The sequence below is a fragment of the Balaenoptera acutorostrata genome, chromosome 5 (genome assembly GCF_949987535.1).
Source record: "Balaenoptera acutorostrata chromosome 5, mBalAcu1.1, whole genome shotgun sequence".
Taxonomy (NCBI): Eukaryota; Metazoa; Chordata; class Mammalia; order Artiodactyla; family Balaenopteridae; genus Balaenoptera; species Balaenoptera acutorostrata.
Genome location: NC_080068.1, coordinates 100772665 through 100790437, shown reverse-complemented (window position 1 = coordinate 100790437; position 17773 = coordinate 100772665). Strand labels below are relative to the sequence as shown.

Genomic DNA, 17773 nt, shown 5'->3' with positions numbered 1-17773 from the left:
TATTTAAAACATGTTTTAAATCATGACTGAAATAGAAATAAGATGAGGAGGAAAACCCAGAGACAGGAAACAACAGGAAAGTAAGACTCCACAAGGGTGAGGGCTTGAAATAGTGTTTGCTCTGGGGTCACCCGTAATTCCTAATGCCAAGAGCTGGGTTTCAGTGGGCCTCAATGTTGCTGGAGATGGGAGGTAACGCATGGTGCTGGAGCATTGGCTTAGACTCAGCCACGGAGCTGGGACCCTTGAAGTGTAAACTCACTGGTAGGTAAACTAGGAAATACCCTGCCCTGCAGAAGAAAACCTGCCTGTCTCAGCCTTGACTCTGGATGGAAGAGAAAAAAAAAGTCTCTCCTAAGAATTCCTAATCACTAAGCTGTACTTATTCACACTTGGAACTGAAATTTACACTACATGTAGAACCCAAAAAAACTTCAATCGAAATTTAATTTCAAGAATTCCCTGTTGGTAATGCCCCTAAGTCCCTGTCAGAGCAAACACAAATTCTTCTAGGAGAACATCCTTTAAACTCAGCCTCAAAAAAATTCCACAGAAAAAGTTCCAAGCAACATGAACATATAGAAGATCATCAATGAAGAAATAAGTCACTATGAAGAAGGTAAGAGTTAGCAGAAACAACATTCTGCAGAATCGGGACACAAATTACCAGATCCAGAATATAAAATAGGTATGTTTAATAAGTTTAAGAAATCTAGGGAATTGAAAATATAACAAAAGGACAATAGACTATTAGGACTGATACACAGCGTGTTAAAAGTACTACATGGAACTTGTAGAAATAAAGAATAGTTAAAATTAGAAACTGAACAAACAGTTTAAACCTAACATCAAATATAGTTGAATACAGAGTTAAATTAAATACAGTTAAATACAGAGATAATTCATGAATATAGAGGCAAAGAAACTACTTGGAGTATAGCACAGAAACCGAAAAAAATGGAAGACATAAAGGAATGGTTAAGAGACAATGGAGGATAGAGGGAGGAGGACCAAATTGTGTTTAAAAGGAGAAAAGCAATATACAAAGAGATAGAGCTGAGAATTTTCAAGATTTGATGAAAGACAACAATGATTCAGGAAGCCCAATGAATCCCACACAAGATAAAATGAAATTAAAATCCAGGTGTATAATTGGGAACAAAAAAAAGCAAAGATGATCTTTAAAACAGCTAGAGAGAAAGTACAGATTATCTAAAAAGGAACAGTAGGGCTTCCCTGGTGGCGCAGTGGTTGAGAATCTGCCTGCCAATGCAGGGGACACGGGTTCGAGCCCTGGTCTGGGAAGATCCCACAGGCCGCGGAGCAACTAGGTCCGTGAGCCACAACTACTGAGCCTGCGCGTCTGGAGCCTGTGCTCCGCAACAAGAGAGGCCGCGATAGTGAGAGGCCCGTGCACCGCGATGAAGAGTGGCCCCCGCTTGCCGCAACTGGAGAAAGCCCTCGCACAGAAACGAAGACCCAACACAGCCAAAAATAAATAAATAAATAAATAAATAATAATTTAAAAAAAATTTTTTTTTAAATAAAAAGGAACAGTAATTAAACTAACAGGTTTTTTAGCTGCACAAATGAAAGCCAGAAATGGAATGACATCTTCAAAAGACTAAAAGAAAATAGTCATCAAACTAGTAATTTACATCCAGTGAAACTATCTTTCACACAAACATTGGGAGAATTTACAACCGAAAGATTCTCACTTAAGGAATTTCTAAAAAATACAAAGAGAAGGAAGGTTCTCAGAAAATCCTAGATGCAACACATAATGATAGGTAAAGAAAATGGGAAATTAGTGAATAAATCAACAAGCATTGTCTTCACAGTAATAATAAAAGCAATGTGGTTGAAAAATCAAGATAAAACAAAAATCCTGAAAAAAAATGTATACATGTCAGGACAGGATCTATGAGAGTATTTTAATGCCCTTGTATTTTCCAAGATGAAGGCAAAGATATTTATTAACTTTAGAGTTTAAGTTAAATATTCATATTGAAATTTCTATATTAACAACTTAAAAGAATCTTAAAAAGTGAGTAAAACTTCCAAACTAGCAGAAGATAAAATAACAAAATGGGGTAAAGAGAGTGTGGAGGGGAAGAAACATAGAAAAATTATAGAAAAATAAAAAATAAAAAGCACAGAATAAGGTAGTAGAAATAGTCTAAATATTTACCAATAATCACAATCAAAGTGAAGGGACTAAACTTTCCAGTTAAAAGCCAAAGACTGTAAAACTCGATTTTTAAAACAGTTTGTAGTGGAACTTGGCAAGCTGATTCTAATATTTATACAGCAGTGCAAAGGGCAAAAAAATAGCAAAGATGATCCTGAAGAGAAAGAAGAACTCAGTGGGAAGATCTGCCGTGTCATATCCAGATACTTATGAGACCGTAGTAATTAAGGTAAAATGGTATTGAACACAAATAACAAAGAGAAAAATGGAAGAGAATTTAAAAATCCAGAATGGGTCTACTCAAATATTAACCCACTCAAACCTGATGTATGACAAAGCTGGCATTGGAAATTAGTAAAAATTGACTATTACATAAATTGTATTGGGATCATTGATTTTACATATGGAAAAAAAAATAGATTCTTGCTTCACACCATTCAACAGATAGATTGAGGACTTAAATATAAGAGGCATTTTTATCTTTATGACCTGAGGTAGGAAGTTCCTTAAGCAAGCCAGAAAAAAGCACTACAGTAAGTCCGCTACATACGAACCTTCAAGTTGCAAACTTTCAGAGATGTGAACGTGCATCTGGTTCCAGCAAGGAACCAGAACCTGTGTCATCAGCGTCAGGCGTGAGTGAAATTGCAGCTTGCCTTCTGTCTCCTATTGCTGACGATCCTTCAGCTCTACGATCTCCCACCTCCTCTCCCTCCTCCAGTCAGTAACTCTTCTTGCCTGTTCACTCGGTGCCAGCCCCTGTATGCCAGCTGTTGGACTGTACTACTGTACTTTTCAAAGTACTGTACTGTAAGATTTAAAATGTTTAATTTTTGTGTTTGTTTTTTATGTATTATGTGTGAAAAGTATTATAAACCTATTACAGTACAGTACTATACAGCCAATTGTGTTAGTTGGGTCCCTAGGCTAACTTTGTCAGACTTACGAAGAAATTGGACTTACGAGCTTGCTCTCGGAATGTGTTCGTATGTAGGGGACTTACTGTAACTGTAACCAGAAATAATAAATTTGACCATATTAAAACTGAGAACTTGAGTTAACAAAAAACAGCACAAAGGAAAGGAAAAGACAAGCCACAATCAGTAGAGGACATTTACAACATATGTAATAGACAAAGGAATAGTAACTAGAATATATTTTTTAAAAACTACAAATCAATTTAAAAATGTACAAAATATTTGAATACAAGTTCACAGAAGTGGAAACATAAAAGGCCAATAAGCGTATAAAAAGATGTTCAACCTCCTGAGCAATTACAGAAATAATGAGTTACAACCACAATGATGCACCCATCTTGGTTTCTAAATACTACTGCCCTCTAAAAGGAAACAGGACTTCTTAGAGAAATGGCTGCTTTCAGGACTGGGCTAGGGAAAATACAAGATGATCTTGGAGAGTCTTGTTATACCAGAAAGTAAGGGCGGGGTGGGTGGGGGAAGAAGATGAGAACATTTCAAAGAGACCCAAGAGCCATTTTCTTCATCCGTAAAAGATGGATAATAACAATCTTCCTCAGGATGTTTGGAGAGGATTAAATGAGATAATATTAACACAACACTTAGTAAGCACTTGTGAGCGAGCATTCGTTTCATTTTGTTCACATAAATGTTTGTGATATATGAAACTTTCTTCCAAGAAATGAGATAGATGATCCAGCTTTCTATTTTATTAGAAAAATGATTACAGCTAATTTTGTTTAAACAGGAACTGGTGGCTCGATATGTGTCTTTGATTCCTTTCTTGCCTGACACTGTTTCATTTGCTGGTGTCTGTGACCTGTGGAGCACATCTGATGTAAGTAGCTCTCCCTCACAGACTTACTAGTTTGAGCTGATTTCACGGAACATTAGTAAATGGCTTGCATAATTTTAAATTGCAACACTCATTAGTCATTATAAGAATCTACACAGCCATCTGTTTAGCAGGATGAGCTAAATTCTGAGGTACTTTTTTCTTCCTGGTTCAATTTGCCCAAAGTTCAGAAATTAAACAAAAATATTAATTATTTGCACACACACACACTCGCACCCACACACACAAAACCACTTCAGATGTCTTAATGCTACTTTATCCTCCCAGTGTTACCTTAACAACATCCCAATTTTATTCATAAAATAATCAAAATCACATTCTATATTACATTTGGAAATTGCATATTCCTTAATGCGTGGGCTTTGGAAATTGCATATTCCTTAATTTATGGGCTTCTAAAGGCATGTCATTATTCAGTATGTATTTCTTGGTCACCTATCACGTGTCAGACACTGTACTTAGTTCTGGCTATGAGCAAAATAAAATGGCCTCTGACCTCATGGAACTTACAATCAACGTATACTACATAAACTTCCAAATGAGTCTTCAGTAGTATGAAACAAACATGTATTATCACTGGTATTCATTCTGCTTCTGGATCTCATGTTGTACTGTGTTTGCATAAAATTGAACTGTGGTATACAACTCCCTTTGAAGGATAGCTCTAAAAGGAAGAAGCTGAAGTACACTTTAAATTTCTTGCTCCCCAATATATTTTGGCAACATAATGTTGACAATTTTAGAGATAAAATTTCCACAACCTCAAGATATCTATAAGAAGATACACGAAGAATAGAATATAGTTCATGTGCTCTAGAGCCAGAATGGCTTTTCCACTTCCTAGGTATTGCCTCGTCTCTCTGTGCCTCCACTTCCTCATCTGTAAAATGGGAAGATGAGAGTATCGCCCTCAAAGGTTTGTTCCAGGATCAAATGAATTGATGCATGCAATGTGCTTAAAACAGTGTGGTGGCCAGGGTGGGAGGACAGGATGTGAACAGGCAGAGCACAGAGGACTTCTAGGGCAGTGAAAATACACTGCATGATACTGTAATGACAGACTTGTCAAAAGCCACAGAACGTACAACACCAGGAGTGAACCCTATGTATAAGCTATGGACTTTGCGTGATCATGGTGCATCAGGGTAAAAATACCATGTCCGACTAAAAGTGTTGCGGTTTTTTTAAATTTTAGTAAATTAACAACACAGTACCAACATTTGGAAAAATCTTTTTTAAATAGATCTTATCCTTGAAGGTACTAATTTTAACAATGACTTTTTAAAATCCTATACAGCCAATCTAGAATAAAGCGGTCAGTCAATGCAACATAATTTTTTGTTTTTAATTTTGGTCAGCAATTTCTTGATCTCCTGGCAGGAGACGAAGAAGAGCATGCAGTATTACTGTGTAATTACTTTCTCTCCCTGGGTAAGAAGGCCTGGCTGATGATGGGCAATGCTATTCCTGAGGTAAGACCACGTAGGTTGGCTCTAACAAAGTGTCCTTGGCTAACATGGATGGCTGTGTTATGTTCCAAATCATGGACAGGACTTATTTTCATAACAATTCTTTGAGTTGCAAGGGAAGTAGCCCAGAGATTCCACAATAGGAAGAAAGAACCAGCGATAAAACGTGAAGTGGCTTTCAGGGTACTTGGGCCCTGCACAATGCTTCAGGGTGTTTTTGGCAAATCGGAGCCCTTTACCACCCACAGCCCCCACCTAGCTCCGTCCTTTTAGCTAAAGCCCCCTCCCGCCCACGCTACTAAGAATTCTGATTCCCTTAGTGATCTAGTGTTATTCATGCCAAGAATCAAAGGGGATCTGAAGAAGTGCGGCAAGGACAGAGAATCTTTCACGCCTGCTTCATCCACAGGCATCTGCTACTAACCTGGCAGGCAAAGGGCAACAAGGCAGATAACCACAGGAACAAAGAAAAGAATGCTCACAGCTATAGTTTTGTATCAACATTGTTATTTTTATTAGACTGGAGATAGTAACTACTAAAATTTGTTTCCCCAGCCCACTGCAAATATCCCTAAATTTGGGGCACATTTTGGGGGTAATTTTGGGTACAAATTTAGAAAAGTCATATGGATTGAAGCAGCTTATCCAAAGAGTGCTTCAAAAAGAGGGGCTCTAGGAATCCTTAGGAATTAGACAGCACAGGTTGCTACTAGACAGGTAGTATCATATCTGAATCCTAATTCATGCTCCATCATTATCTTCCAGATAGCCTGGTACAAGGAACAGAATACTGGGCTAGGAAGTCACAAGGCCTGCCTGGGTTCAAGGCTATGCCCCCTCCTCATGAGCTGTGTGACTTTAAGCAAGTCACTTCACAACTCTGAGCCTTATAATGAAAGTGGGAGAGTAAGTTTTGCCCTGCCTTCCCCAGAAGCCTATAGTGAGCATCAAATGAAATCATACATGAGAAATAAATGAATGAATAAATGTTCATTGTAAAAAGAGAATCTAATAATACATAAGTATTCTGAATTAAAAGTTAAAGTCCCTCTTCAGGCTCTAACTCCCAATCCCACCCCCTCCTTGGGTGTACTCACTGTCAAGAGTTTAGTAAGTATCCTCTCAAATCTTCTATTCATTTACATAATTATAAATGTATATCAAATATTAATTACTGTATTAGAAATAGAAGTAGTATTGAGATATAATCAGCCTTCTAAATACTTAAAAAGCAATCTTAACTGACTCTAAAAAGAAAATGCAGTGACTACTTATTTCCATCAATAATCATTCTTCAGCCAGTCATAAGATATCTTGCCATTTGCAATAACATGGATGGACCTAGAGGGTATTATGCTAAGTGAAGTAAGTCAGAGAAAGGCAAATACTGTATGTGGAACCTAAAAAACAAAACAAATGAACAAACATAATGAAACAGAAACAGTCATAGAGGGCTTCCCTAGTGGCGCAGTGGTTAAGAATCCACCTGCCAATGCAGGGGACACGGATTCAAGCCCTGGTCTGGGAAGATCCCACAAGCCACGGAGCAACTAAGCCCGTGCGCCACTACTGAGCCTGTGCTCTAGAGCCCGCAACCCACAACTACTGAAGCCCGCGCGCCTAGAGCCCATGCTCCACAACAAAAGAAGCCACTGCAGTGAGAAGCCCCCGCTCGCTGCAACTAGAGAAAACCTGTGCATAGCAATGAAAACCCAATGCAGCCAAAAATAAATTAATTTAAAAATAAAAAAGAAACAGTCATAGATACAGCAAAAAACACAGGTGGTTGCCAGAGGGGAGGAGGGGGGAAATGGGGGGAGGAGGGGGGAGGAGAGAAATAGGTGAGGAAGATTAAGTACAAACTTTTAGTTACAAAATAAATGTTACAGGTATGAAATATACAGTGTAGGGAATATAGTCAGTAATTATGAAATATCCTTGTATGGTGACAGATGATAACCTAGACTTTTCATGATGATCATTTTGAAATGTATAGGTATTATCAGATAAGTATGTTGTGTACCAGAAACTAACATAGTGTTGTAGGTCAATTATACTTCAAAAACAAACAAATTCATACAAAAGAGATCAGATTTGTGGCTATCAGAGGCAGGGGATAGGGGGAGGGGGAATTAGATAAGGTAGTCAAAAGGTACAAACCTCCAGTTATAAGATATATAAGTTCTAGGGATGCAATATACAACATAATAAAGATAATTAACACTGCTGTATGTTATAAATGAAAGTCGTTAAGAGAGTAATCCTAAGAATTCTCATCACAAGAAAAAAAATTTTTTTCCTATTTCTTTTAATGTATCTGTATGAGATGATGGGTGTCCACTAAACCTACTGTGGTCATCATTTCATGACGTATGGAAGTCAAATCATTATGCTGTACACCTTAAACTTATACAGTGCTGTACATCAATTATATTTCAGTAAAACTGAAAAAAAAAACCCACAACATACCCCATTTAACTTAAAAAAAAAAAAAAAGATATGTTTGTTGAGTAACATGACCACTATTCCTATTTGGTCACTATATCACACTAGTTGCAGATGCAAGAATTTTGCAAAAATAAACTTTGGATTTTATTAATTCAGCATAATCTAGAACTGCAAAATAATTTTCACCATTAGCCATGGGGTTTAGAAATTAGGGGTCCAACTAAAATAATGAACTGTCTATACAAACTACTCTTGACCCTAATAGCATAATTAATCGGAAACTGGTTTAATGGCTGTTTTCCTTCAGGGTCCAACTGCCTATGTGCTAACTCGGGAGCAAAGTCACTATTTAATATGGAATCCCTGCAGTGGACATTTTTATGGACAATTTGATACATTCTGCCCCTTAAAGAGTGTGGGCTGTTTAATAGGTCCTGATAATGTAAGTATTACCATTTCCTCTTAAATGTGGTTGACTATTGCTTTTTTTAATTGACCTACTGATTTTAATAATATTTTGTGTCAAAAAAATTTACATAAACATATATAATACCAATTAAAGAAATGCAGTGTCAAGCACAGTGGCAGAACTGTTCTAAATAAAAACTTTTGGTTGAATTAGTCACCTGATCTTCGAGAAGCAGACTGAGGTTAAAGAAAGAATTTAGGATTTAGATTCAGACGACCTGAGTTTGTATCCTGGCTTGTCCTGTTTTCCCTTCCAAAGTAAGAGTTTACAATGCCGAACTCATAGTGTTTTGAGAACTAAATGAGCCAAATTTATCACCTGAAAAGATTGTCTTTCTTTTCTTTCTTTTCTTTTTCTAAGAGATTCCCAGGTACCATCAGGTGATTCTGCTTGCACCCAGTTTGGGGGGCCATTTAACTATGAAGGGTACTATATAAGGCACTGGTTAAAAACATGAGTTATGGGATCACACTGCCTGAGTTTAAATTCCAACATCATCATTTATTAGTTATGTAAGCTTAGGAAAGTTTCTTAATTTTACACAGCATCAGTTTCTTCATTGGTAAAATGAAGGTATTTGTTAGTAACTACTTTACAGAGTAGCTGTGAGAAGTAAATGAGATAATCAATGCAAAGCAGCAAACATACAGTAGCAACCCTGTGTTGGCCACTGTGACGGTTTTTATAATCATTATCTACCTGAGTGTTCTCTGAACTTTATCTGTCAGAAAAATCATTTGAGCATATATCCCCAATATATGTATTTTTATTTATAAATTATATATATATATTTACTTATGTATCAATATATTATTTATATTACACACAGAAGAAACTCTTAAAATAAAAGGAAATAATTAGAAGATATAATATTTCTTCTCATATGTCTGTGATGTGCACCCTACCTTGAAGACCACTGGTCTATGGGTTGCTACTATAATTAGAGATAACATAGGCCAAGCACTCAGCAAAGTACCTGTCTTTCATAGGTATTCAGCAAATGGTAACTATTATTAATTACAAGTGTGAAAAGAGCAGTGTAGTGTACAATTTGCATGTTATTATTTTTCATTAAAAGCATTATCGTAATCATAAATGATCTGCTAAGCTCCATCCTTTAATACATGTAAAGAACCATCTTAAGGTCATATTAGTAATCAGGCAGAGTCAACAGGCATTGAAAAAGCCTACAGAGAACTCCATTCTTTGTCAAAATTATTAGTTCTCAAAACAATTACTGTATGGTTGACTAATTCACACAAAGCCCAAGTTTTGTGAGGAAGGAAGACCCCCTTTCCTCCTCTTCTAACAAGACAGGCAGCAGTGGCTCATGATGTCGGCCATCCCACATGGCAGCTGCTCTGAACCTGCTCTAAGCCTTGGCCTTCCTCAGGAGAGGACCTCAGGCTTGCTTTGCAGGCCTGGCACTCTGAAACCTCAACTGCTCTACCTCTACCCTGCTCTACCACACCACCTCTTTGGACTGTCAGACTTTTTCCTCCTTCACTCCTTTGCCAAGAAGTAAGTCTCCCCTTTCCACCCATGTTTGTGTTTCCACTCCTGTTTCAACACTTGGCTCCACTAACTGTCCCAACTTGCCTCTATATGTTTTCTCTCTCCTTCTCTATCAATAGGCTCAGAAGTCCAGCAATTCTAAAATATGCTTCTCCCAACCCGGCTACAGCCTAAACTATCATTGCCCCTCCTTCCTTTCCTTCCAAAATTCTTTAAGTACTAATTATTTGCCCTGCTTCCACTTCCTCAGTACACTCAGACTTTAACCGCCTATAATCTAGTCCTCTTCCCTGACCATTCTACAGAAATAACCTCTGAGAAGTACCATTGTCTTGCTAATGGATAAATAAACCCAATGGTTTACTCCCATTCCTCACTCTCCTGTCCTTTTCTATGGCACGTGACACAACTCATCACCTCTTCATGGAAAAATCACTTTCTCATCCTCAGTTTACTGATAAAGGACTGATGGTTTTCATTTCTCTGCAATAGTTCCCTAGGTTTCTTCCACTGGCTTTTCTTTCCACACCTTAAAAGTAGATTTTCCTGAAAATTCTATATTTAGATTTCTTGCAGAACCACAGATTATTTATTTTAGCTCTATCTAGTTTATCCTGGCAAAAAAAGTCATCATTCTGTCACTAGCCCCAGAATCTTTGGGTCCTGAATTTTCAACTGTTTGCTAGACACCCAGATGCTTTATCAAAATCGCAAACTCAGGCCATCCGTAACTCTTATCATTTCTCCTTTATCTCTAAAAACAGCTCCGCCTCCTGGCCTTCCTACTTCTGTGCATGTCAGTTACCCAGATTCAAACCCCAGGATTGTCCTTGATTTTCCCCCTCCCTTAGTTCCTCCTACTTCAATCCTTTTGATACCAAATCATATAGATTCTACCTCTTCTGTTTCCAGGTCTTATCATTACTCTTTCATCCTGCATTATTATAAGTAGCCAACTAAATAATTTGTCTCCAATTCAGTCCATTATTTGGTACACTGATACCTGATTGTTTCTGAATGTTCAGCTTTCATCATTCAATGGCTCAAAAAGTATTGAGGGTACCTCACTGTATACAGATTTAAAAATAAATGTCTCACCTTGGATTTGAAAGCCCTATGTAATCTGACTTCTTTTTTTCCAGTGCTATTTCCCACTACTTTCTGCACATTCCCTACCCTACAGCCAAATTGTAGTTCTTAAAGACCTTGCCTTCTTTAAACTACTTGCCCCTACCCCCTTCTGTCTAATCTCAAAAGAGCAAGGAATATTCCTGTTAAAATAGAAGGAAATTATGTCACTCATCTGCATAAAATACTCCAGTGGCTTCTTGGCTCACTCAAGAGTCAAAGCCTCAATCTTTAAAATGGCCCACAAGGCCTTCTATGATCTGACAGCTGCCCTGCCCCCATCATCTTCTGCTGATCTCGTTCTTGCTCTAATTTGCTCACTCCTCTGAAGTCACTTTGTGTTCGCTGCTGTCCCTCAGACACATCAAACACACTTTGCATTTGCTATTTCCTCTGCATAGATGACCCTTCCCCTGACCAGATATCTTCATTAATTTCTCCCTCACTCCTTCATGCTCTTTCCAGTAAATACGTCTCTGCCTACCCTGAAATTTCACCTCTTCCTGCATAGTTTTCTCCATAGCCCTTGTAAGGTTAGCTTTTGCCACAACAAAATACCAAAAACCCATCCCCAAAAGAAATGGCTTCAGACAATTATTCTCATGGATCTGTGAGTCAGCTGGGATGGTTCTGCTGACCTAGGCTGGGAGAGCCCTGCTTCATGCATTTTTATTCTGGGACTCAGGGCAATGACAATTGGCAGAGGCACAAGAGGGCAAGCAGGAACACACAGAGCTTCTTAAGCTTGGACACAGAAGTCACACAATGACACTGCTATCCCATTCTACTGACCAAAAGTCAAGAGGCAAGGAAATACATTTCTGCCCTTTTAGTGGGAGTAACTGCCAAGTATCAGGGCAAAGGCTGTGGGTATAGGAAGGGGTGAAGAACTGGGGCCAGTGATGCAATCTACCACATCATGTATCATCTGATATCCCATGTATTTGTTCGTTTGCACTGTCTTCTCATTAGCTACTGCATGCTGGTAGAAACTATGTTTCATTCACAACTTTATCCACGGTGATTAGAACTGAGACTAAATATAAGGTACCTGATTATGTTGAATGGACAAATTCACCACCCATGCACACAGTTACTCAATATGCCTACCATATGCCAACCAGGAGCTGTGCTGGATGCTAATGATGCAATGGTGAATAAAGCACATGGCAAATGTCCTCAAGGCAACATCTAACAGTCTAGTGAGATAAACAATTGTAAATAATGATAAATACTAACAATAGTAATAAAATAGCTAACAATTATTGAGTACTTCCTATGTACCAGGCACTGTTCTAAGAGGTATAAATGCATCAACTCATTTAATGTTATCATCATCCTTATGAGGTTAAGTACTACCATCCCACTTTTATAGAGGAGGAAACTGAGGCATACGGTAATTAAATAAACTGTCCAAAGTCACACAGTTAGTAAATGTTGGAGCCAGAATTCAAATGCAAGTGGTCTGGTTCCAGAATTAATATGCTGCAGTGCCTCGACAAGACAGGTGCTATCTCAGAGGTTACAGAGCACTGTGGAAGCAAAGAGATGGACACCTACCACAGTTAGGAGGCTGGGAAGAGCAAGGTTAGGAAAGGCTAGCCCGAGAAGGGAGTAGCCTTGTCTGTCTTCTTCCAAAAGACTCTAAGTGTCTCATCACCAGGAACTACCTTATTTCATCAACCTGCAATTAATCGTAAGGTGCACCTCAACTGCAGGTATAAAAAATGTTAAAAAAAAAAAAATGGCCAGTGACAACTATATGATGCCACTGATCGTAAAGTGCTTACCAGTTTTAAAAATCAAAATGACAAAAAATGTGCAAGCTACATGTTCCGTTTCTGTCTCTCTCTGCTGTCTCTCTTTATATAACATACATACACACACGTATACACATACATCTGCTACCATATATGCTAATGTAGTCTTGTCTTTTTTAGATTTGGTTTAATATTCAACAATATGATTCCCCATTAAGGATAAATTTTGATGTCACCAAGCCCAAGCTATGGAAATCTTTCTTTTCAAGAAGCCTTCCATATCCTGGCCTTTCCAGTGTTCAGGTATAATTTTTTTATTAACAATTCAATGTAGATATAGGAAGTGAGGAATGTGATATTGTTATATTGGGTAGCCAGATATATTTTGACCCTTAATTCCACTCCTAGATATTTAGTCTAGAATAATATTTTATTTTCCAAGTTAGTTAAGCCCAATAAGAAAGACCATCACATCATGAACCAGTACACAAATATGTGAAAGAATAAGTTTTGATACAGAGTCCCATGACCCAAAAGAATACCACAAAATATATTTCATTTAATTTTTTCAATGCTGGTCTCAATTCACTAAAATTTCATCACTGCTATTGAAACATGAAATCAAACTGCAGGGCATGATCCAGGAGGGGCTCATAACATTAATTTAGAGGGTCCTGAACAGTAGTAGATTATAAATAGTAAGCATGAGAATTGTTTACTAAAACTTTAAATGTGATATCTGTAGATATATAGATAGATACTGTGTGTGTAATATAAAAGGTATTTTTTACTGTGGATCAAATCTTTCCAAAAGAAGTTTTAAGAAAAATCACCCTAGAGAAATTCTCCCATGTATACAAGGTAACATAACAATTTTCATAGGAGCACTGTTTGCAAAAGCCTAAGAACTGGAACAGAAGAGATAAATTATGGTATATAGTACAATATTTTATATTAGTTACACAAATGAATTAATATTCATGAATCTTAGTAAGCACACTGAAAATACATATCTGCTATTCTAAATATAATGTTAAGGGAGAAAAAATTGCATGTTTACAGTATAAAATTATTACATAAAGCTCAGAAAACATGCAGTACAATATATTGTTTAGGGATACATACATCTGTAGTTAAATCATAAACACATTTCACTAATTTGCCTATCTCCACTGACTATAATGTAAACACCATGAGAGCCGGGATTTTATTCACGGCTCTATCCCCTTCACTTGTATAAGTGCCTGGCACACAGTAGGTATTCAGTATATGTTGAATGAAAGAGTGCTAAAAAACAAATTCAGATCATGGTTACTTCTGTGACAGAAAAGGGTGATAAAACTGAGAAAGAACCACAAAGCATTATAATTTATTTGTGATGCTTTACTTAAAGTAGGTCTTGGGTACATTTGCATCTGTTACATTATCCTCGATGTCTAACTGAATGTCTGAGAGTTCATAATTTAAAAAAAAACAAAAAATTTAGAAAAGGATGTATAGCTATTGAAATTAAGTGTAACTGATTTCTAAAATTCCTGAACTATTTTTTCTTTTATAGCCAGAAGAGCTAATTTACCAGCGCACTGACAAAGTGGCTGCAGCTGAACTACAAGACAGGTCACTTGATATCCATAAATGCATATGCAGTCTGTCACTAGGAGTGTTAATATCCAACTAAACAATTCTCAGCCTGGATCAATGTGAAATAATTTGGGCAATTAAACTTTAATTCATGTTTATAGATGCAAAGTACAAATATGATCTCTAAATCCCAAGGCTCAAAAGAAGGCTTTAGCATCAGCATGGTGTGAGACATACAGCAGTGAAATCCAGCAATGATTAAGTAGTTCTCCAAAAACTTTACCTCAGATTAGAGTTCAACGTCATGTTATTTGTGGGTCTTGTTCAGACAATATAACCCTCAGCTTAAATATGCCTATTTTGTCCAATTAGTGCTTAAGTGAACTTCAGCTATTTTAAAAACCTAACACATGTAGAAAGCTAGTAAGAGCCTATTTGAGCCCCAATAATCCTTATAATGCTGTAAAATAGAACTTATTTCCCCAGTTTCACACGTGTGGAAACTGAGGCTCAGAGAGGTCCACATACTTGTCAAGTGTTAAAGTGGGCTTCTGAGCCCAGCCAGACCTTTCTAGTTTCAAAGCCTGTGTGCCCTTTCTACCGTCTCAAGCTGTGTGAAGAGCAGCATGTCAAACTGCACAAGATTAAATGTGACCCTTTTTAAGGTATTATTACTAAAAAATACCAATTTACTCTCAACTGCAAATTTCAAATACAGCCTTATTTTGGATCCTAAGAATAACAAATTCCCAAAAAAAATCTTGTTTCTTCTAATAGTTTCAGAATACTATTTTTTATTTTTGTTTACAAGGGAAAAGTCAAGTCACCAAAAAATGGAGCTTATTTTTTATAAACAGGATTGAAAAAATACTAAAAGAAAAAATCATGGACTGGAGGCCTCGCCATCTGACGCGGTGGAATAGGTACTGTACCGCTACTCTGCGTCACTTCTTGCCTCTGTTAGAAAGAAATCATGGAGAAGATGTGGAAGACGACCACAGAGCAGAACTGCTGAAACAGCTAGGAGACTACAGGGTAAGTAGTTCATTTCAAATTGGAAATTGCTCAGTACTATGGGTTTTTGGAATCAAAATGCCTAAATGACTCCCCAAAGTACACAGATGAAGCAGCACAGACTAAAAAATGTGATTAGAAGTTCAAATCTCAAGAATGAACCTACCATTAAAGAGCAAAATGCCTCTATAAAACCAAAACACCACCTTTTATTGTAGGAGGATCCTATGAAAAATAATATCTTTTATAAAATTGCAAGAGTATTAAATAAAATGAAAATATCTGGTTAAATCATGTTAGACTCAACTGAGCATAAAGATGAAACCAACCATTCTTGGTCAGATTTTTTTTTTAAAGGATATTATTTTATACTAATTGCTTTTCATTGCTAAGAAAAATTCTCATTAATAGGCTTTCTCTACTGCCTGTCAGTAGTGCTGTGTGTTCACATCCTTTATCTGGATCCTAAAACCTAGAAAGTAGTCTCAAACTAAAACAGTAAGCCTCATTGGCTAAACAGTATGAAATCAAGTTGTACATTTAATTCTACTCACTGACTAAAAATTACCTTTACCTTATAAGGCTCATTTTTCAGCTGGGATGTTTTCAAGTAACAGAAAACTTACTTCAAACAAGTTTGAACATTAACAACTTCTGGGCTTATTTAGGTAAAAGTTAGGGGTGAGTAGCTATCAGGGCTATACCACATGTCTGCAAGTCTTCCCACTTTGCCCTCCTCCATGTGATGGCATCACCCACAGGATGGCTTTTCTTGTGGTACCAAATGGCTGGAATAGTTCCTGGCAGGACTCACATCTGCACACATATTGCTCTGAGCAGAAGACAGCATCTGCGTGCCACTATCCCTTGCAAGTTTCCTAGATTATACATTCTTTCCTGTAGATCAACACTGAGGCCAAGGGGATAGAAGGTATTAACTTAACCTAGGTCCCTGGAATTGTACGGGTTTCTATGCAAACTCGGGGCTATCAGGAAGAAGGAAGGAAACAGTGGAGAGTGCCTGGGTGACTAACAGGTGTCTTAAACACCAAGTCAGTATGTTAGCAACTAAAACAAAAAAAGACATTTAGCCTCTCTCCATTTTCTGTGTTGCTAATATATAGCTGGATAGAAAAACAAAACTAAATAAATGACTTTAAGATCCAAAAGGAAGACTTCCTATTAAGAATATTAAGAACTGCACTTACTTACTTAGGGAAAAAATACAGTGAAAACTTCACATTCACTAATGACTAAAAATTTTGTTTTGCTTTCCTTCAGTTCACTGGATTTCCCCTTCACATGCCATACTCTGAAGTGAAGCCTTTAATTGAAGCTGTGTATAGCACTGGAGTACATAATATTGATGCGCCTAATGTTGAATTTGCTTTAGCTGTATATATCCACCCATATCCCAAAAACGTTTTGTCTGTTTGGATCTATGTTGCCTCCCTTATACGCAACAGATAGTTTTTTCATTGTATGTTTTATATCATGTAAAAATGATAATTGAGAGTATTTTTTAAGTGCTCTTGATCAAAGGGAAGAAAATACTTACAAATAATGAAATAAAATTATCATTTTCAAAATATGCAAAATAAATGTTTTTATTTAGTAGACTGCCATGTCTCTGCCACTTTGACCCTAAATTCAACTGTGACAACTCAAGAGTTCCCACTTACCCTATGAGCTTTATTCCTCTATGCTTTTGTACCTGCTCACCTTCTATTTAGAATGTTCTTCTTCTTTGCCAGTAAGACATCCCATGCTCTTAGATTGGAAGAGTACTGTTAAAATGGCCATACTACCCAAAGCAATCTACAGATTTAATGTGATCCCTATCAAATTACCCATGACATTTTTCATAGAACTAGAACAAATAATCCTAAAATTTATATGGAACCACAAAAGATCCAGAATTGCCAAAGCAATCCTGAGGAAATTGAACAAAGCAGGAGGTGTAATCCTCCCAGACTTCAGAAAATACTACAAAGCTACAGTAATCAAAACAGCATGGTATTGGCACAAAAACAAGACACATAGGTAGAACAGAGAGCCCAGAAATAAACCCATACACCTATGGTCAACTGATCTTTGACAAAGGAGACAAAAATATACAATGGAGAAAAGACAGTCTCTTCAGCAAGTGGATGCTGGGAAAGCTGGACAGCCACATGTAAATCAACGAATATAGAACCCTCCCTCACACCATACACAAAAATAAACTCAAAATGGCTTAGACTTAAACGTAAGTCGTGATACCACAAAACTCCTGGAAGAGAACAAGGGCAAAACATTCTCTGATATAAATCGCAGCAATTTTTTCTTAGATCAGTCGCCCAAGGCAAAAGAAATAAAATAAACA

At 37.2% G+C, this 17773-nt stretch overlaps 1 protein-coding gene across 4 annotated transcripts in view; it reads left to right on the top strand.

Moving 5' to 3' along the window:
- CC2D2A (coiled-coil and C2 domain containing 2A) overlaps nucleotides 1-16978 on the top strand; it is a 133615-nt gene extending 116637 nt beyond the window's left edge. For all 4 annotated transcript variants that reach the window (XM_007167328.2, XM_057546968.1, XM_057546965.1 and 1 more), the window contains 7 exons: nucleotides 3917-4006; nucleotides 5383-5496; nucleotides 8249-8383; nucleotides 12994-13116; nucleotides 14372-14430; nucleotides 15252-15429; nucleotides 16690-16978. In XM_007167328.2, the coding sequence (XP_007167390.2) occupies nucleotides 3917-4006; nucleotides 5383-5496; nucleotides 8249-8383; nucleotides 12994-13116; nucleotides 14372-14430; nucleotides 15252-15429; nucleotides 16690-16878 (888 nt within the window). In that variant the 3' untranslated portion in view covers nucleotides 16879-16978. The remainder of the gene's footprint in view (nucleotides 1-3916; nucleotides 4007-5382; nucleotides 5497-8248; nucleotides 8384-12993; nucleotides 13117-14371; nucleotides 14431-15251; nucleotides 15430-16689) is intronic.
- The last annotated feature ends 795 nt before the right edge of the window (nucleotides 16979-17773 follow it).